The following is a 20647-nucleotide window of genomic DNA, read 5'->3' on the forward strand; positions in this document are numbered from 1 at the left end:
TTTTTTTTACTTCTGCTGAGTATTGGCTTTCATTAAGTGGTACAGTATCTGTTTCCCAGCAATGTTAATGAGTGGTTTAGATAATTCCTTCCAATTATTCTTTCTTATTCTTCAAATCCATCGAACCTACTTTCACAACAAAAATAAAACTGTAAAGCTATTAATATATAGTGAAATTTTACATGCTCAAAGCCAGGAAATTCAAAGTTGTCTCTCTCATCTGGCATAACTTGGACATGTTGCACTAAGTAAGTTAACATGTAATTCTGCATTATGAAGATGTCAGTTTCAGCTCCATAGTTAGGGTTGAGTTTTGCACTTAAAGCAGGGATTTTGTCTCTATTATAAGAGGACAGACTTAAAACGGCATTGAGATCCTTAACTTTTGGTTTCTTGACTCTTGTGTGTTTCAACTTTTGGGTATATAACACTGCATCCGTTCATAGATTTTTTTTTTTTTTTTTTTAAGGCTGGAAGGAACCATTATTATCTTGTTTGACCTTCAAATCAGTATTGTTTTTTGTATTTCATCTATACCTAATTTGTTTCTGATGTGACTAAGAAAACAATAGTAGGTATTTATAAAGTTGCTTCATTTGTAAGCATGCTCTATTCATTTTGTCATCCTTTTTTTTCCCCCCCAGCACAAACGAATTATATCCCATCATGGCAACAGACTCTATGGAGATCGATGATGCTTTATACAGGTAAGAATGTCATACCTGATATATCTTTGATATTACTGCAAATAGATACATTTTGCTGTAGCATTAATACCCGGATTTGAAAAATATATTTGCTGCCTATTAGCCAGAGTGAAAATATATCTCCTGCAGTGTCCTCTGCAGTTTAAAGGAATAAAGCATTTCAAAGTACAGTACGCAGAAGTAACATTGTGACTCCACTTTCTATTTAATAGTCTTTCAAAACTTGTAACTTGCTGTTGGGCTAGCTGAATGGCAGACTATTTTTTGTATACTTAATTAATTTTACTGGTACTTGCCATATAATACATTTGTCCAGCTAAAGAACTGATCAGATACTGCAGAGTAAGTGCCAAATTATCTGAACAATACTAGTGAAAATTATTTAATAATAATTGTCAAATTACTGTATGATCAGCCATACATAATTACACCCCTTATGTTTTGTAAATTTTCTCTTCTTTCCTGATGTCAATCCACAGTCACTGTTTCTTTCCTAAATAGACTATAGTGTATCTTTTCTTCAATTGTTTTCTATTTATTTCCTCTTGTCCTTCTCTTTCCCTCCACCCCTTATCTTTCTTCTGGCCTTTTCCACATTGTATTCTGTGTTCTCCAAAACATAATTTCTGTCTCTCTTTATTTCTTCCCCCTCCAAACCTGTCTGTACTACACTTCTCTTTTTTCTAACTTACCCAGTCAATCACTGTGCTGAACCCTGCTTGGGGATTGCTGACTAGTTCAGGGTCTGATAAACTTGAAACTCCCTGCCCACCCTGGCTGCTTCAGCTCATGGAGTTTTTTCATCATTCTTCCAGTAGAAATGTGCTCCCTTGGAACAGGCTGGGAGTTTAGTGCACCCAAAATCCTTGTGATCCTTTTATCCAAAGCTTCCTGAGACATCTTAACAAGATGAACAACAAGGAGTCTTTAAGGTGCCACCAGACTCCTTCTTGTTTTTGTAGATACAGACTAACACGGCTACCCCCTGATACTTAACAAGATGGTGTGCTGATGGGCTCATTGAATTTTGCTGTCCCCAAAAACCTCAGCTGTGCCACTTCTTTCTTCCTTGGAGATGAAACTTCTATAATTCTATTACAGAGAGAGACAAAGCAAGATATTTGAATTTGATATGTTAGAAGGGTGGGTTCAGCTCCATCACATATACTGTAGAAATTAAAATCCTTCTACTTCATGTTTGTAAATCATGACAAATGTGTTTTAACTAAACAGTTGGTAGATTTTAATATCTTGTTATATATTTTATTATTGTCTTTCACAATATTTGATGGAAGTGCTAAAAGTCAAACTTTGTCCTCAAATGGCAGAATTGGACTCTAAGACTTCCATTTGCAATTTGTAACTCATAAGTGACTCCTACAGTATGACAATAACAGGACCTGTCTATATTGGAACACCATAGCCCTGAAGATGGTGAAGTAGGGAGAGAAGTTTCTTTGTTGGAAAGATATAAGTTCTCCGTTAATGATGTTCCATGCACCAAACTTGATACTCTAAACATACTGAATTCCCTTACATTTTAGTGGCATGGTATTTTTGCACATCGTATACACTTACATATTTGCCTTTCTTGTGATCTCCTGCTCATCCCCTCTGCCCCAGGACTTCTCCCTCCTCTTCACCCTACTGAAAAGAAAATGTACGTGACAAATCTTTGGGTAGACTAATTACTGTAGTACTGATATTCGTAGAAGCATATCAAACAAACTTAATTTCTCTCTCTTGCTTAATCATTTACAAAATAAGTCACTGCTCTTGATACAGTAAATGAAATTTAAAATGGTTTAAATAATTGGATATACTGAGTTGAAACCAGATGGTTGGAGGTCTCTAAAAGTTCAGCAGTTGGATGTACATAAGCTACTTTGAACTCTGATTTGATGAGGAAAATTCCCGGTTCTGAGCATGCTTGTGCCTGCAAGAAATGTAGTTCCAAGTATGCCCTGATGTATCCTGAAGAGATAAGTCTTGAACTACATTGCAATGAATGCAGGCTCCACAATGCCAGATTTTAGGGCAGAACAGCATTAATTTTTCTTTGTATTGCTCAGATTTCCATATCAATTATGCTGAGTTTGCAACTAAAAATGTTTTCTAACTCCCACCCCACAAACTTGCCTTGGCCTCTGAAACTCAGGAGAGCTTTTTTCAATTCATGCATCATTACTAATACTTTGGCTTGCAGAATCTCTGTGTCATTAAACTACTCTGCAATCCCATTGTTTTTAGAATGTCTTTAGTTACATATGTGCAAATCTTCGAATGGCTAATGGGGTTGTATACGTTTTACTGATGGCATCATTTGGTCTGCAGAGCTTTTATTGCTGGTGACAGTGTGAGCGTTGGAAACAAGCTGGCTTGGCTATCAGAACCCAGGCTGAATTTGCAGGGCTGGCAATTTGCACGTGAAAATACCTGCAAATTCTTAAAATAGTTAGTGTGTACTTATTCTATTTGTGTGTTGTTTTGTTACTTACTTTTTGTTTCTTGCTTGTAGTCGGCAGAGGTATGTTCTTGGAGACACAGCAATGCAGAAGATGGCCCAGTCCAATGTGTTCCTGAGTGGCATGGGTGGGCTTGGTGTGGAGATTGGTAAGTTTGGGTAGCACTTATATATAAATTATTAAAGGTATATTTAAAAAAATTAAATTTAGTGTACATGAGTGAATACATGTACAATTTATGTACATAGAGCAGAACCACAATGTGTAATATAGAAATATTTTTGTAGCTAGGTGTTGTAAAGCATTTTGAAATACATTTGTAAGGCTATTTATGCTGTTAAATTGATGCAGAAATTATTGAGTGAAATTCTTTGGCCTGTGTTATGCGGGAGGTCAGACTTGATCATAATGTTCCCTTCTGGCCTTAATCTGTGAATTTATACAATTAAATAATATGAAACTACAGGCCATATTCTCACTCGATGAGTGGGGTAAAGTTGTTAGAATTTGGCCCTAACTGGTCATCTGAGAATTCCCCTGGCATAGGGGACCTCTGACCTGGTACCTCTGCTTTGGATGGGAAGGGGCATGTCACCGGAGTGCTCCTGTGCCTGTCAACTTTTATCCGCATATGGTCCCTTCTAGTGACTATATTGGGAGTTTTATCTGACACCAGAATTGGGTGCATGGTCTTTTGAAATGGTAATGATAGCCCTTTCTTCGATTAGAGTTCCTGTAATGATGCTTTTTGGGTAGAGGGTTGCCAGAAAATAATTGCAGTTCACAAGTGAGGGATAAAAAGCGCCTTCTGCGTTCTCTGAGATTTCCATTGAGGAGCTGAACTGACTTTTTTTTTAAAAGTTATTCAGAAAGAGATGTGACTGCTGCAAGCTGTTAAATTTTTATGTAAATAGAAGGAATGAGCGATTTCACTCCTGGCAGGTAACTTTTCAAGCACTTAAAGCAGGGGTTTTCAAACTTCCTTGCACCACGACCCCCTTCTGATAACAAAATTACTACATGACCCCGGGGGCGAGGCATGGAGGGAGAGGGGGCCAGAGCCCGAGCCCCACTTCCCCGGGTTGGGGGAGAAGGGGCCGGGGCCAGAGCCTGAGCCCTACCACCCCGGGTTGGGGGAGAGCTCAGGCTTCAGCTTCAGCCCTGGGTCCCAGCAAGTCTAATGCTGGCCCTGGCGACCCCATTAAAATGGGGTCGTGACCAACTTTGGGGTCCCGACCCACAGTTTGAGAACTGCTGATTAACAGCCTTACGTTCAATCCTGTAAATGTTGTTCTTTTATTTTTCTTCTTTCAGCTAAGAACATAGTTCTAGCTGGAATAAAGGTATGTAATTTTTTGTTGTTGTAAAAGGAATTGGTATAAATTTCCTTTTAGTTCAGTAACATTTTCATTTTTGCAGTGACTGGGAATGTTCTTGTTCAGGGATCAAATGATTGGGGAGTCGATAGTTTTATCACACAGTGCTGATAAGACAGGCTATACTTGTTCCAATTCTCTCCTTAGTCGTCTTTACATAGAAGGGCCCTTTTGAAAAAAACCTCTGAAATACATACTCCTGGGGGCATTCTGCGCCAGAAAATTAAAAATTCTGCGCACAATATTTTAAAATTCTGCAAATTTTATTTGTCAAAATAACATTACATAATCACGCCAGTTTCAATTATGTTGGTAATTTATTTCAAAATACAAACATACTTGCTGACAGGTAACAATACAGGCACACACAAAAATTCCCCCAGAAGTATCCAGTTAAAGAAACCTCTTTGACAACCCAGTTCCTGTTTCTCTGCCCCCTTCCTCTCCCAGAGTCCAGCTGGCGGGCCAGACACTCACAACCTCTTCCCTCTCCCAGAGCCCAACTGCTGGCCCCCCCAGCCCAGATACCCGCATCCCCTCCCCGGCCAGAGCCCAGCTGCGGGGCCTCCCCTTGCCCAGACACTTGTCTCCTTCTCCCCCCTCAGGAGCCCAAGGATCCAGAGGGAGAAACAGCCTGATGCTGGGTCCCAGGCTTGCAGGGAGTTTCCTGCGCACCACCCCCTCCTTCTCTCAGGGCATGCTGGGAACTGCAGCTGCCAGGAACCCTCCAGCTCCCTCTCCCTCCCTCTGGAAGTGTCTTCTGTGTGCAACTGGGCTCTGCTGAGTCCATGGCTCCTAGTGGCGGCTAGCAGCACTGCAGCCCATGGGGGAGGGAATCTTCCATTTTTGCAGTGACAGCTTTTACGTATTTTTTACCAGTTACAGTTAGTGGCTATGAATAATCAAGTTTCATACCTTAAACAAGCGTCGTTGTTGCCATGTTATATACTGAGCAAAAAGCTGAAATGCAGACATATTCTCTGATTGAATTACGTATTCAATAGCAGTAGGAAACGGTGTGGAGTCTAATGTTTTTAATTAACGCAGTACATCTAGCACTTCTATTTAGCTCACTTGGTTTTACTGCAGTATTAGTTCTTCAGAATCTCCATATTGAATATGATACCTAGGCTGGAGTATATCATGACTGTGAATTTCTTTCAATTAATGTTCCATGATTTGTCGGTTTTAACACTCCCTTCCTGAACGTCTTTGAAGGCTCTTACAGTTCATGATACCAAGCAGTGCAAGACATGGGATTTGGGAACCAACTTCTTCATCTGTGAAGATGATGTTATAAATCTAAGGAACAGGTCAGTACAGTTATTTAGATATATTTGAGCTATCTACTGTCTGTCACTTGTGTGTAACAAGAATGTTAGTTTTCCACTGGCGGTGACATATATTTTATGTTGTATATTTAGTGTGTATTACATCTTGTTCTATTGGAGTCATTGCCTTTGAGCGCAGTGCCCAGGTATAAAGGGAGAGCATTCTGAAGTGGGATTGAGTCCTATTTGCTCTGCGCATCTTGACTTCCCATAGCTAGCAGCATGTAAGCAGTGATTGTTTCCTTGTAGATAATGAAAGAGCAGAAATGCATTTCTTTTCCATCTTTCCTAGGTTGGCTGAAGAAAGCCAATAAACACCTTATTTGTAGTCTTTCACTCTTCCAAAGCAAATATTAAAAAGTGTTAGCGGTCAGACTCTAAATCTTACTATCTGGTTGATGGAGCCAGAGTTATCAGAGCACATGTGGTAGATTATTTTAAATGTGAGGAAGCATGAGTAGTCATTTGCAGTAAGTGTTTGTCGTAAAAGAAGACTATAAAGAAATAAGCGTTTGGGGAATTGATTGGAAGATGCCATTGAAAACCAGAACGCTATTGTTTCAGAGCTGAGGCCACACTTCCTCACATCGCAGAGCTCAACCCATACGTCCATGTTTTATCATCGGCTGCACCACTTGATGAAACCACAGACATCTCCTTTCTAAAAAAGTATCAGGTATGTAGTATTTATTTAAAGTAGCTGTGCAACATTCTGCCTGACCAGAGTGAGTAGTTTCTCCTTTTTGTCTGAAGTGAAACAAAAACCCCAAACTCGTTTTTTCATCATGTTAAAAAGAAGATGAATAGGTATTGTGCCTGGGCTGGTAACAATTTTAACAATAATTGTGCAAGACTGAAAGAACATATTCCTGACATTGAAATTAAAGCTATCAGTTCATAGTTTAAATGTTGTCCGATTTTCACGATTTAAATTCAAAGACAGAAAATGGCAAAGATTACAGTTTCTACTGTAGTGCTGACCTGGCTGTATTGTACAACTTGTATTATATTTATAACAAGCTGTGATATTATTGAGCTTCATATTTAACCTGAAAAGCACAGGAATGGAAAATGCTACATGTATGCAATGTGATCAAATTAATGATGTAGTGGCAACAAAGTAGGTTAGATAAATGTCTATCAGGGATGGTCTAGACAGTATTTGGTCCTGCCATGAGGGCAGGGGACTGGACTCGATGACCTCTCGAGGTCCCTTCCAGTCCTAGAATCTATGAAAGTCCTACATTTTTAAAAGCATGTTTGCATGTTGGTGTGAGTTTGCAGCTTGGACATTCACCAACACTTGAAGTGTGTACAAGTCATTTGTATTAGAACATATAAGACAGTGCACATTTTCTTAATTTTTTTTTTAAGCCAATATTGTTTGCATTTCCTAATTTTATGGCTTTAACCTTAAATATTGTATTAACATGGTTTACTTGAATTTGTCTTTTTTCCCCTTTAAAACAGATATTCCTTGTGACTAATACAAGCATTTAAATAGTCTGAGTTAGGCTTTGAACCTCACTACTTGCGGGAGGGGTTATTTGACTGTGCAGGAGGAGTGAATTCTCACCTTTGCTGTCACTGTTTGTCTGGAGACACTTCTGTAAGACTGTATTAATAGAACAGAGGCACATCTGTTCAAATTGTGATGGTTAAATCTGCACAATAGAGGCTTTCTTACACCTGCACTCTAAAAGGAAAGGTGCATCTCTTTTTCTTACTGGCTTTCAGCAACACCTAGACATTATTTCTTGTACCTTTTTGTCAACAGTGTGTCATATTGACTGAAACGAGGCTATCGCTGCAGAAGAAGATTAACGATTTTTGCCATGCTCAACACCCCCCTATTAAGGTAATGCTAAACTGTGGTGGGCTTATTGGTCTAGATCAGGGGTCGGCAACCTTTCAGAGGTGGTGTGCCAAGTCTTCATTTATTCACTGTAATTTAAGGTTTCGCGTGCCAGTAATACAATTTAACGTTTTTAGAAGATCTCTTTCTATAAGTCTATAATATATAACTAAACTATTGTTGTATGTAAAGTAAATAAGGTTTTTAAAATGTTTAAGAAGCTTCATTTAAAATTAAATTAAAATGCAGAGGCCCCCAGACCGGTGGCCAGGATCCGGGCAGCGAGAGTGCCATTGAAAATCAGCTCGTGTGCCGCCTTCGGCACGCGTGCCATAGGTTGCCTACCCCTGGTCCAGATCATCCTGTGTTGATCCATGTGTGGAGGATTCTTCCTTCATCCTCCTCTTTACACAGAAGTGTGAAGGGGGGAATGCTACCTTCACAGCCAGGGCTTTGAAGCAGAGCCCGGAGCTGGAGCGCAGAGCAGCTCCGGAGCAGTGGAGCTGCAGGTTTTTGCCTGGAGCTGGAGTGGAGCTGGAGCACAGCTCCAAAGCCCTGTGTAACACATTGCCTTCCACAATCCCCTTTTGCTGGCATACTATGGGTGCCCCAGAGATGTTACTTTTAATGGTACCATTCCTTGCCCTGCTCCTGGATTTTTGGATAGATGCCCAAGTGGGAGGTAGAAGAACTTGTAGCTGTATTATCTCTTTCTGGGTACACTCCACAGCTTGATGGAGAGAGCTGCTAGAAAAGGAGTACAAATGTTTTACAGCTTTAAAGTGAAGTGGATGGATCTAGACTGTTTTCAGTGGTACCAGATGACAGAACAAGGAGTAATGGTCTCAAGTTTCAGTGGGGGAGGTTTAGGTTGGATATTAGGAAAAACTTTTTCACTAGGAGGGTGGTGAAGCACTGGAATGGGTTACCTAGGGAGGTGGTGGAATCTCCTTCCTTAGAGGTTTTTACGGTTAGGCTTGACAAAGCCCTGGCTGGGATGATTTAGTTGGGGATTGGTCCTGCTTTGAGCAGGGGGTTGGACTAGATGACCTCCTGAGGTCCCTTCCAACCCTGAGATTCTATGATTCTGTGGTGAATCTGATCCAGAATGAATGTGCTAAGACAAAGTACAAGAGATGGAAAACATCTTTTTCATGAGTTTTGTTGTGTGCTGATGCCATCTCTGGTTCCAGCTGTATGTGCTCATTTAGAAAGCTTGATGTAGGGCCAAATTCTGTCTTTTGGCACAGTGTTTGTTGGATTCTATACAGTACACAGGGTGGAATTTGCACCTAAATTAACAACATTGGATAGTATCCTTAAGTGACAAGAACACTTCTGTTTTGTGCACCATTAAGAATGTTCATAGTTTTCCCATCTTTTATAGTTTATCAGTGCAGATGTGTATGGAATATGGTCACGTTTGTTTTGTGACTTTGGTGATGAATTTGAAGTGCTGGATGCTACAGGAGAAGAACCAAAGGAAATCTTCATTTCAAACATAACACAAGTAAGAGCTAGTAATCATACTGCCATGATTTGACTTGTTTTTTTATGATCTACACTTAACTTGATGTCGTCTGTCTGTAACATGGTAAATTTTGGATGCTGCATCTGATCAGTTCCAGAATGTCAGGGAATGGTTTAGGCAGCAGTGGACAGAATCCTAATTTGATGAAAACTGAAAGGGAGAAGTAAGGGACACATGGAGCCCCTGGCATGTGGTTAGCAGACTGAGCAGTTTCAACTACCTCTGTAATTGTGTATAGATCACAGAACGGGTTGATGGCAGCCACTAACAATGATACCTCCCATCTTAGCTTTGCTCATCATACCAATACAGTTTGAAATGCATGACTGCATGACTTCTCTCCCAGACTGAAAGAAAAGAAATACGAGGGGTGGGGGTAAGGAATGGGAGGGGGAATGGAGGATCCTACTATGGGGGTGGGAGGAAGGAGGGGTGCACAGAGCCCTTGGCATAGAGGAGAGGGTGGGCAGGGATTGCAGGCAAACCCTGAAGTAGAGGGACATGGGAGGGTAGCACGCAGGCAGCTGGGGGGAGGGGGAGGCACAGGGATGCAAGGAGCACCTGGTGTGTGCAAAGAGCTCAGCCTACAGAATCTATGACCGCCTAGTTGTTTGTTAGGTGTCTGTATTGTGGTATCACCTAGAATCCAGAGGGGCCTCATTTTGCTCCTAGGCACTGTACAAACGTACAGTAGAAGACAGTCTCGGCCTAAGAAAACTTATGGTCTCAATAGCCCAGCAGACAAAGGGAAAAGAATATAATGTATAGGCAGGATGATGGCTTGGCAGTGTCATGTTAATGCCACAATTGTTTTCCTTTTGTTTTGTTTGTTTAAAAATTTGGGGGTTCATTTCTTTTTGTTTGTTTGTTTTTACTTCTCAAACTCCGGTTACGGACTTGATCTGGCTAGAGTTCTATTTTCCAAGTTTTGTTTTTACAAGTTTAAAGTACAGTGAACAATGGTGTTATATAGTGCAACAGAGGTTCATATTGGTGTAATACATATGTTAATACTAGTCCTTATCTTGCAGATGCACCCCTCTAAATAACATAAGATTTCCTGGGGATATGTAAGGAGGAGGAATAAAATTAGTTTGGCCAAGGGAAAACTACATACATTTAAATAAAAACATTCTGTTTGACCTGGCCAGCGTTCTCTTTCATCTAGTGAGGTTGGAATAGATCCATAATTCTCCTTACATTGTCCATCAGATTAATGCCTTCTTGGACAGGAATTGTTACTTACAAAGTAGAACAGGTAATTATCTTTACATCTGAATGTTAAAAATGGTATGGGTGCGGAGACCAACTTCTTCAAGGAGTCTTTCTGGTTTCAGGAGTGCAGAATTGAAGAAATGAATTAGGAGTGTGGTATGGAGAGGGGCAAAGACCAGGGATTTTTTTAAAATGATGTATTGGTTCCCCGGGTTTATTGAACTCAAGTTTCTGAAATACTGTACTTCTCTCCAGGGATCTCAAGAATTTTTTCCAGCGTCTGTTAGGGAATAGTATTTTGATGAATTCAGATAAGTGGTAGTAAGATCAGTTTTGGATACAGAATTCTGGAATAAAGACTTTTTTTAGGGAAAGGAAGGAATGTGTAACAGGTGTCTTTCACGAACTGCTTTAAGACATGGCTCCCACTCTGTAGCCAGCCCTCTTTGCAGTTTGTCTTTAGTAACAAAGATATTAGCAGTAAGGTAACAGAGCCCTGCTCCTACCTCTTCTACGTGTGTAGTTGCTTCTGAGGTTACACTTTCAGGACCGTTCCTTACTAACTTTGCAGTCGATTCCATTTTCAGTCAAACCCTGGGATTGTCACTTGCCTTGAAAATCATCCTCACAAGCTGGAAACAGGACAGTGCTTAACCTTTCGGGAAGTTAATGGAATGTCTTGTTTAAATGGATCCATGCAACAAATAACGGGTAGGCCTTGTATCTATTGTTTTACTTGTGCAAAAGGAACACTTTTTGTTGGTAGATATGTGCATTTTCCCTCACTACAATGCCAGTATGCTTGCAGCAGGAAGAATGTAGATACACTGGTGTAGATCAATACTGAATTAAAGGATCTCCTGTTTGTGGAGCTCTGCTTGGTGGTCTGCTAGATTAGAACACGCTGAGATGGTGTGAAAGGATTTTTTTATAAAATGAGTATGAAGAGTTCAGAACCACTGGGTTTGGGACCATCTACAGAGTTTGGAAACCTGATATTTTTAGCATTCAGTCATTGATAGTATCCTAGAAACATGGAACTCGTATCGCATCTAAATCTCAGCCAGTCTCTCAAATTTAATTATACTGTAAACTTGTTAAAGTAAATTTTGAGGTAAAATTTAAATTCTGAAGGGGAAATTTACTGCACAATTGTGCCAAATTATTTCAAGTCTGTTCTTTATCACGGACCTCCAAATGATAGTACTTAATTTTTTGTGGTGACATCTGGCTATGTTAATGTCATCATGTAGGTTTTGTAGTGCAAAATTTCTTGGGTAACATCTTATCCTAGCTGTGTTGGAGGTAGGAACTGTAAATCTATAGCACAGAGTCCAGTAATGCTGGTGATGAAATGTCTGTCTTGTTTTGAGCTCTTCTGAACTGAACGCTCTGTTCTTTCCTCCTAACTTCCCTGGTTCTCCCCAAGTCCCTCTTCCTGCCTTTGTTCTCCAGTTTGCTAAAGTACCCTGATGCTTAGGGCTACAATTTTGGCATGGAGGTTATGGAAATCGTGCATTTGAATTAAGTCCTTGAAATCTTGGAAATGAATGTAAAACTACATTTGATTAGGTCCCCAAACTGAGTGGCATTGCTACCTGATGCATGGGGTCATAGCACCACTCAGGTTTGGCCCATCAGCCCCACGGAGATGGAGGGGTAGACAGGCCAAACCTGAGTGGCACTGTGACCCCTAGTGCCAAGTCTCAATGCCCCTAGCAGGGAGCCAGGCCCAGCCCTGCAGTGAATGCAGGGTGGGTAGGTTTGCCCTTAAGTGCTCCAGCTGCTTTGCAAAAGTTCCTGCCTCTATTTTCATGTTATTCTGCTATGCTGCTGAGCTTGGTTGATAGTGCAAAAGTAAGTGAGTATTGATTGGGCTAAATTGTGTTGCTCTAATTGTCCAGTCCCAGGGGAAACTAATACTTCATATTTCCTGTTCCTTTACAGCCAAACTGATAACAAAAGTTCCTTACACTTTAAAAGTGTGTGTGTGTGTGTGACAGACAAATTATTTTAAACTAATGCTATAGGCCCGTACCTGGGAGAAGACATGAAATCTTGAAAAAAGGGTAAACTGCACTGACCATCATGGTTTTGTCATAGGGTTGAACTATAGCAATTACAACCTGAAAAGAAGCAACGAGAGAGTAGAAGTATTAGCAGAAATAATGTACATTCCCGAGAAATGGAATAACTGCATGTACCTAAGCTGCTTATTACATGACATTGTCACCAAAATAATGGTTAACCTTTTATCTTTTCAGTGGTGTCACCTTATTCTTTCAGCATTGGCGATACTTCAGATATGGAGCCTTACTTACATGGAGGCATAGCTGTCCAAGTAAAGACACCCAAAATATTTTGCTTTGTAAGTGTTCACTTGGTGCAGCATGTTTTTCTTCTAAATGGAAGCGTGTTTTTAAAAAAGTGGAATGAGAATTGAGTGGTTGCGTATAAAGGTATATGTAGAAGGTATAAATAGGATGAATGGACAGGTAACTTTTTGGCTAGCGTGGTACCCCCATATGCTCAGAAAAATAGTAATTTCATTATTCAATTGCAGAGAAGCCTGAAAACTTCAACTTAAATTTGTTATTCATCAGTCCAGTAAATCTGAATGTTTGATAAGCATCCTTCTAACCCTAGCACAAGGGAATGCCGTAAGAATACCTCTTGGCTGGGATGTTGGAGAATATGTAGTGCTTTCAGTGGCATACTGAGAGAACAAGACTATTGGATTACATTTCACATATGTGAATATGTATAGCATTTCCACTGTTAACTCTTCATGTGGTCGCTTGTATTGTGGCAAGCCCAAATTACTATCCCATGTCTCTAGAAGTGAAAGGTTAGTGCCCTCCCCCACTGCACTGCCGACATACACACACTTTTCCTTTAAATTGTTTATTTAGTCTGGGTTCTACACCAGATTTTTTGCATATAATCTTAACTGCTCAACTGTTCTCTGATTTTATTGTTTCTGCTCCTATCATTAAGTGTGAAGTGGTAGCTAGATGGTGCAATGGAACAGTGCACTGGCTTATCACCTCTGGAGACCTGAGTTCAAATTTTGGACTTTCCATTACTTTAAAGTGTTTGTTCCCAGAGGATTCCAAGAGCTCCTAATGGACAACCAGAAATAGCATTTCATTTGTGGGAGGTCCATCTTGTAAGCCACCACTCAGTGATACGCAAGTGCATTTATCTAGTCTCTCCTTGTGCACTTACAAAACCATCACAGAACTGGCCGCTGGTGTAGAATCACCAGTAACTAACAGGCAGAAGTATTGCTGGAATAGGTATAGCCAGTTGGATATCTAACGTAGCTGAAAATGTCATTTGTAGGAACTCTTTGAGCAAAAGTAGAAATACGTTAACTTCTGTAGCATTAGTGAAATGAAGAGTAATAGAGATGAGAACACCGAAAAGAAGGTATGTGCAGATTTCAGTGCTTCATGTGTGTGGTTAGAGATCAGTTACCATTGTTTGCTTACTATTTTGTTGTCCCATTCATTGCCCCACAATAGAACAGGATATATATGTAAATAGGTGTAATACATTCTGTTCAGGAGATCTTGTTTTCTTCTAGGATCGGCTGGAGAAGCAGTTAAAAAACCCAACTTACCTTCTTGCAGATTTTAGCAAACCTGAGGTAATTAGCATGTGGATTTTTTTAAGACTAAATTTCCCATAATTTTGCAATATGAAGTTGCATATCTATCTAATTTTGTATTGGTTAAATGTGAGTGTACTGGAAAGTATGGAGTAGGAAGGCGAAGGTGGTCTCAGTGTGAAAATGTAAAATGTATGTTTTGTCTTATTGTTGTAAAAGCTCTTGACCCAGAAGCCCTGTTCGGGGGTTTGTGGGAAAATATAAGAGCCAAATTCAGTAACCTGTTAAGAATTCTCATTTTTCATATATATAATCTAACTGTAAAGTATAATATTTTGTGATTGGCTAGGGCTACTAACCAATGATTTCTGCTGCTTGAAATCGGAGAGCTCCCTGGTGAAAATCTTTAATTTCTACCTAACCGAGATATTGAATGTTAAAAAATGCCTTACTAATACTTGAATCTAGTGCTGTTGTCTTCCTACCACTGATTTACATACTATGGATCTCAGACTCACACAACTGTAATCCCATTTAAATGTTGAATTAAAACGTTTGAGCTGCTGATTCCATCCCACACTCATTTTTTCCCTCTTTTCTTTTGGGGCTTTCCTTTCCTGACAACTAGTGTTTGGCGGTTGTGTTGGAGAAAGTAACTATCATTTGCTTTATTAGGTATTGGAACGCCTTGCATTCAAACTCTTTTTGTTAGGGCTGTAGTGTTAACTTTGACCTTCACCTGTGCTCCAGCAAGAAGATAACTAACAAAACTTTCAGAACACTGTGGGAAAATATTTGCCATCTAGAAAAAGGACCAAAATGTGGGGGGGGAAAGGGAAGTTTAATCTTAACTATAAAAAAGTATTTGGCAGTGTCCTCTGAGGGTTTGTGTACACAGTGCGCACCAGAGAGGTGTAAATTCTAGAGTGCTTTAAAGTGCTGTGCTCGACCTGTTTTGGGTGAACCCTGCTGATGTGCTCTGAAAGGTTCCTAGTGCATGTTAACGTAGTACTTTTTCAAACGGGACTACATCAACGTGCACTAGGTACGTTTTAGAGCGCATCAGCAGGGTCTACCTAGGGCAGTTAGAGTGCAACACTTTAGAGCATTCTACAACTTATATCCCTCTGGTGTGCATTGCTGCACTGTGTAGATGAGCCCTGAGTTAGCCATGGATTAGTTCCGTGTAAAGCAGACATCTCCTCTTCCTTAACAGGCACCTTTGCAAATTCACACTGCCATGCTTGCGTTGAACCAGTTCCAGGAAAACTTTGATCGCATGCCGAACATTGGGTAATGTGATTTTAATACCGTGTTTATTTTCTGATGCTTAATTTGTTTCATTTCCAATATCAGACTATTGCAGGGGAATGTGATGGATTGTGTTACTGGTGAGGTACCTGGAGTTTTTCATCTCTAGACCATGAGTTCAAATCAAGGCCAGTTTTTGTTACTTTCTGTCATTACTAATCTATGGATATGCCACTGAACAGTCATTGATTAGTTTCGTCTTAGTCCATGACACACTCAAAAACCACCCTGCTATCTGGCACCTCATTGTCACTCATCAGGAGAGGCCAGATCTCTAACTACTTTTTCTTCAGTGGCCATCCCTGTATGTCATGGGGGTTTCCCATTGATGGAGCAGTGTACAGAAGCTTGCACTGCCACTGCACTATGTGATCCCGTAGCTCTTGCATGGATAAAGAGAGAATTTTAGTCTTCACTTTTCACCACCAATAAATTCATATAATTAAGTCTCTGTACACATACAAACATAAGTAGCCTTTAGGACAGGGATGGGCAAACTGCGGGCCGCATACGACCTGTCAGACCTTTTAATCCGCCCCTCGAGCTCCCGCTGGGGAGCAGGGTCAGGGGCTTGCCCCGCTTCGGCGCTCCAGGCGGGGATCGCGGGCTTGTCCCGCTCCGTACATGCTGTGACTCCGCGCGGCTCCCAGAAGCAGCGGCATGTCTCCCCTCCGGTTCCTACATGTAGGGGCAGCCAAGGGGCTCCGCATGCTGCCCCTGCCCCAAGTGCTAGCTCTGCAGCTCCCATTGGCTGGGAACTGTGGCCCATGGGAGATGCGGGGGCAGTGCCTGCGGACGGGGCAGCATGCAGAGCTGCCTGGCTGGCACCGCACCTCTGCATAGGAGCTGGAGGGGGGACATGCTGCAGCTTCCACGAGCTGTGGGGGCAGATGGGGCAGCATGCAGAGCCACCTGGCCATGCCTCTGCATAGGAGCCGGAGGGGAAACATGCCACTGCTTCTGGGAGCTCCAGGGGCAGCACCTGCAGACGGGGCAGCGTGCAGAGTCGCCTGGCTGCGCCTCCGAGTAGGAGCCGGAGGGGGGGCATGCCGCTGCTTCCGTAAGCTGCTTGAGATAAGCGCCACCTGCTTGAGATAAGCCTGCACCCCTGACCTCCTCCTATGCCCCAACCTCCTGCCCCAGCCATAATCCCCCTCCCGCCCTCTGAACCCCTTGGTCCCAGCCTGGAGCTCCCTCCTGCATACCAAACCACTCACCCCACCCTCCGCACCCCAACCCCCTGCCTCACCCCAGAGCCCCCTCCCATACTCCAAAACCCTCATCCCTGACCCCACCCCAGAGCCCACACCTACAGCTGGAGTCCTCACCCCCTCCCGCATCCCAAGCCCCTGCACCAGCCCGGAGCCCCCTCCTGCACCCTGAACTCCTCATTTCTGGCCCCACCCCAGAGCCCTCACCCCGTCCCACGCCCTAACCCCCAATTTCGTGAGCATTCATGGCGCGCCATACAATTTCCATACCCAGGTGTGGCCCTCAGGCCAAAAGGTTTGCCCACCCCTGCTTTAGGAGTTTGACTTCAGGTATTGTTCTAAGCTTATATTGTCAGAGCTAAAATACCAACATGAAAACCTTTTGTGTAGATATATCCAGTAAAGACACCTATTTTTGAACTAAACATTACACTTTTAAAACAGATTTTAAGCTGTATTTTCAACACTTTTACAGTCAAAAACTAGACACATTTCTTGAGTTTGCTTCCTGGCTTTTTGCATAGGGAATTGTTCTTCTATGTCCATATTCATGGAAAAAAATCTTTACTATTAAGCTTTCATTGCTGTTTTTGTCCTGGGATTTAGATGCCTTCAAGATGCTGAGGAGATGTTGAAAATAGCAGTATCCATAAGTGAAACACTGGAAAGCAAAGTGAGTAGCTCTTAGCTCAGTTGCAGTTACTCTACAGTGTTATGTAGGTGGTTATAGTATGAATGCTATTAATACTCTTATTATAGATAATTTTAAATACATGTATACCTGCCTTGCTTTAGTTTCTGGCCCTTGATCCAGCTTTTGTTGTTGTTCTTTTGATGGATTTTAAAAAGAAGAACCTACAACTCCTGCTGCAGGAAGACATGCAGGAAAAGAGAACTATGCATCCTTTCCTCAGGGAGGGTTTGGCCTCATACAGGCTGGACACTCCCTGGAGTCTAATATAAAAACCAGGCTCCGTTGCCCCTGGATCTTGAGTCTTGTGCGGTTCTGGGCTATGTAGGATGCTCTCTAGAAACCTCCTTCCTTCCATCCTGTCTGCCGTTTGCTTTCGCCTGCATGTTTTGACCTTCCCCTGTTCGAGGGTAGTGGTTTAGGAAGCATAGCGAGAGAGAGCTATTGCTGATTAAAACATGGTTAAATCCAATAAGGGTTTCCTTTTGGAAGTCTGGGTGGCTATCAGATGAACTGGCCTCCCAGTGGCTGTTCCCCTTGGCCCTGGAATCCCCACTTGGTGCTTCTGTAGGCTCACTAGGGACACTTACCACAGAATGGCTACTCCACACCTTAGATGCATCTGTTTTTGCTCCCCTGTATTCATGAGCAGGCAAGGGCTCAAAACCAGGACCATTTAGGAGGGGCTATTGGGTCTGAAAAATGTCTTAGCCCAAGGTCCAGTAGACCGTCTATCCCAGGGGTCGGCAGCCTTTCAAAAGTGGTGTGCCAAGTCATTTATTCACTGTAATTTAAGGTTTCACGTGGCCAGTAATACATTTTAACGTTTTTAGAAGGTCTCTTTCTATAAGTCTATAATATATAACTAAACTATTGTTGTATGTAAAGTAAATAAGGTTTTTAAAATGTTTAAGAAGCTTCATTTAAAATTAAATTAAAATGCAGAGGCCCCCGGACTGGTGGCCAGGACCCGGGCAGTGTGAGTGCCACTGAAAATCAGCTCACGTGCTGCCTTTGGCATGTGTGCCATAGGTTGCCTACCCCTGATCTATCCATTACAGGTGCAACTTGGAGCAGAAAATAAAAGGAAAGCAAAGGAGCAGACAGACATTGGGCAAATAAATCCAAAACTGACAAGCACCTTTTCAAATTCTGTGCACTTTCTACTTTTCAGTCCCTCCGAAAAGTTATCGGTATCTCATTGTTCTATCCAGACACTTACACTAGGCTTCTCAAAACCACTTTTAGCCCCAAGCAGTGCAGATTTCTTAGCCTTTGAACAAATCAGTTAAAACAAAACTTCTAGCATGTCATGTCCCTTCTTGATGTTGTCTTGACTAAGAGTGGCAGGCCTTCTCCCAGGATTGTACGGCATACTTCCTTAATCTGTAGGGTTTTAGCCACTTCAGTGTCTCTTCCCCCATAGGAAAACCACATCTGCTGGCTCCATTGTCAGATGAGTTGGATGATGTTAAAAGCCAGAGGTTGAATGGGTCTAAAGACTTGAAATACTGTCACTTCTAGAAGTGCTGGTACTTTCGGGTCAGGGTTGACTGCCGTTCCTGTTTTCTGGATAAAAAGTGCATGTCATTGCCGGATTGATAGCACTATCTCTCAAGCACAGAATATTTTTAATTTCTGGGAGAAATTTGTAAAATTGTTTTTATTGTGGATTATCTTTCAGCCTCAGGTGAATGAAGACATAGTGAAATGGCTCTCTAGGACTGCTCAGGGATTTCTAGCTCCCCTTGCTGCAGCAGTAGGAGGTGTTGCTAGCCAAGAAGTCTTGAAAGCAGTAACGGGAAAATTTTCTCCTTTGCAGCAGTGGGTAAGTTTTTTTTTCTCTTTTTTTGATGTTTAGCTTTATTAATACATAGTTGTTTCCACCTGCTGAAATTGAAGGCAAGCATAGACACTTATTGTTGTCATTGTCTGTGTGACGGTATAATATATGGTGTGTGCTAACTTGAACTACTGTAGATAAGAATGGCGCTGCCAAGGGTGCTGGGACTGGCCTCTAGAATGCAGTTAGGTTCAAAACAGTCCGAGACTGATTGGGAACTACTTTCAAAAGGACTGGATAAGCGATGTAACTGTCATGGATCAAAAGAGACATCTGAATGCTATGAACGTACCAGTTTTTTCTCTGGCATAAACGTGTATTTTCAAGTTCTTTATAAACTTTTAGTAGCTAGGAAAAATAACTCCCAAGTTAATGATGCTATTTAATCGTATATTGACAGATTTAGCTTTTGTCTTTCATATTTAATTTCCCTATTTTTCATGGCTACATATTGTACACAGAAATTGTGCATTCCCAATTGTCTCCTTCTAAATCAAATACATTTACACATTAATCCGAAATATTTTCACGTGATCAAATTATTTTTCCCCCCTTAGCTGTATATTGATGCATTGGATATTGCTATATCTCTAGACAAGACCAGTTGTGAAGAATTCCTCCCAAGGTAAAGCTGAAATTTTCTAAATGTAGTAGTGTTTTATGTACTGAATCACTTGTGGGCATGCAATCCAATTTTTAAGATTTTAACCTAGTAATACTTCAGTAGATACTTTGCGCATTTTTTTTAATCTGTTAGAGGAAATATTCCCTAGGTGGGCGTATCGTATTGTTAAAATGATAGGACTGGAAGGGACCTCGAGAGGTCATCTAGTCCAGTCCCCTGCACTCAAGGCAGGACTAAGTAATGAGTCCTGATTCTGTCTGAGTTGTGGGGAAGTTTTCATCTCGTTATCTTAGCTAATATTGAAGCACAATCTATGCCATTTATCATATGTAGGTTAGTATCGCTCTTGCCAGTTTACTGTTTTCCCTCTTTACCTGAATGTGTCTGCACAGGGGAGATAAATATGATGCCTTGAGGGTTTGCATTGGAGAGTCGCTGTGCCAAAAACTGCACAAGTTGAATGTTTTCCTGGTAAGTTTGGCTTATGATATGAAGTCATGTGTTATGTGAACTGTCTTACAATATGGTGCAAGTAATTATAATTCTCCTCAAATTAGCCAGAGCTGCAGTGGTTACATGAATAACTGGCCAGATAACCATTCAAAAGTAAAAGTAGATTCTCAGTAAAACACACTAATGTCTAAGAGACCCATTGTAGATTACTGAATTGTGTAAATGATGCCTTGAACCTGCAAGGGGCTATGTACAATGAGACACTGCTCATGTGGACTTCCTTGAAGATCAGGGTCTTAATGAGCAAAGGAATAAAAATAAAGTATACAAAGAATGCATTCAAAATTATAGTTTTTAGAATGACAGTTTGGTTCCCACTGTGGTGCTTCATAATGTCCTAAATGAAAAGGAACTGTGTCT

General features: G+C 41.4%; 1 protein-coding gene across 1 annotated transcript in view; it reads left to right on the forward strand.

Moving 5' to 3' along the window:
• The first annotated feature begins 648 nt into the window (after positions 1-648).
• Positions 649-20647, forward strand: part of UBA6 (ubiquitin like modifier activating enzyme 6) — a 43579-nt gene continuing 23580 nt past the window's right edge. Inside the window, exons 1-15 of the mRNA XM_024209857.3 lie at positions 649-707; positions 3226-3320; positions 4487-4515; positions 5767-5861; positions 6444-6555; positions 7657-7737; positions 9122-9244; positions 11068-11191; positions 12745-12848; positions 14070-14132; positions 15310-15386; positions 17222-17288; positions 18991-19134; positions 19707-19774; positions 20167-20245. Coding sequence (XP_024065625.2) covers positions 667-707; positions 3226-3320; positions 4487-4515; positions 5767-5861; positions 6444-6555; positions 7657-7737; positions 9122-9244; positions 11068-11191; positions 12745-12848; positions 14070-14132; positions 15310-15386; positions 17222-17288; positions 18991-19134; positions 19707-19774; positions 20167-20245 — 1302 coding nt within the window. The 5' untranslated portion in view covers positions 649-666. The remainder of the gene's footprint in view (positions 708-3225; positions 3321-4486; positions 4516-5766; positions 5862-6443; positions 6556-7656; positions 7738-9121; positions 9245-11067; positions 11192-12744; positions 12849-14069; positions 14133-15309; positions 15387-17221; positions 17289-18990; positions 19135-19706; positions 19775-20166; positions 20246-20647) is intronic.

The sequence above is a fragment of the Terrapene carolina genome, unplaced genomic scaffold, assembly GCF_002925995.2.
Source record: "Terrapene carolina triunguis isolate 2854851 unplaced genomic scaffold, T_m_triunguis-2.0 Scaffold136, whole genome shotgun sequence".
NCBI lineage: Eukaryota > Metazoa > Chordata > Testudines > Emydidae > Terrapene > Terrapene triunguis.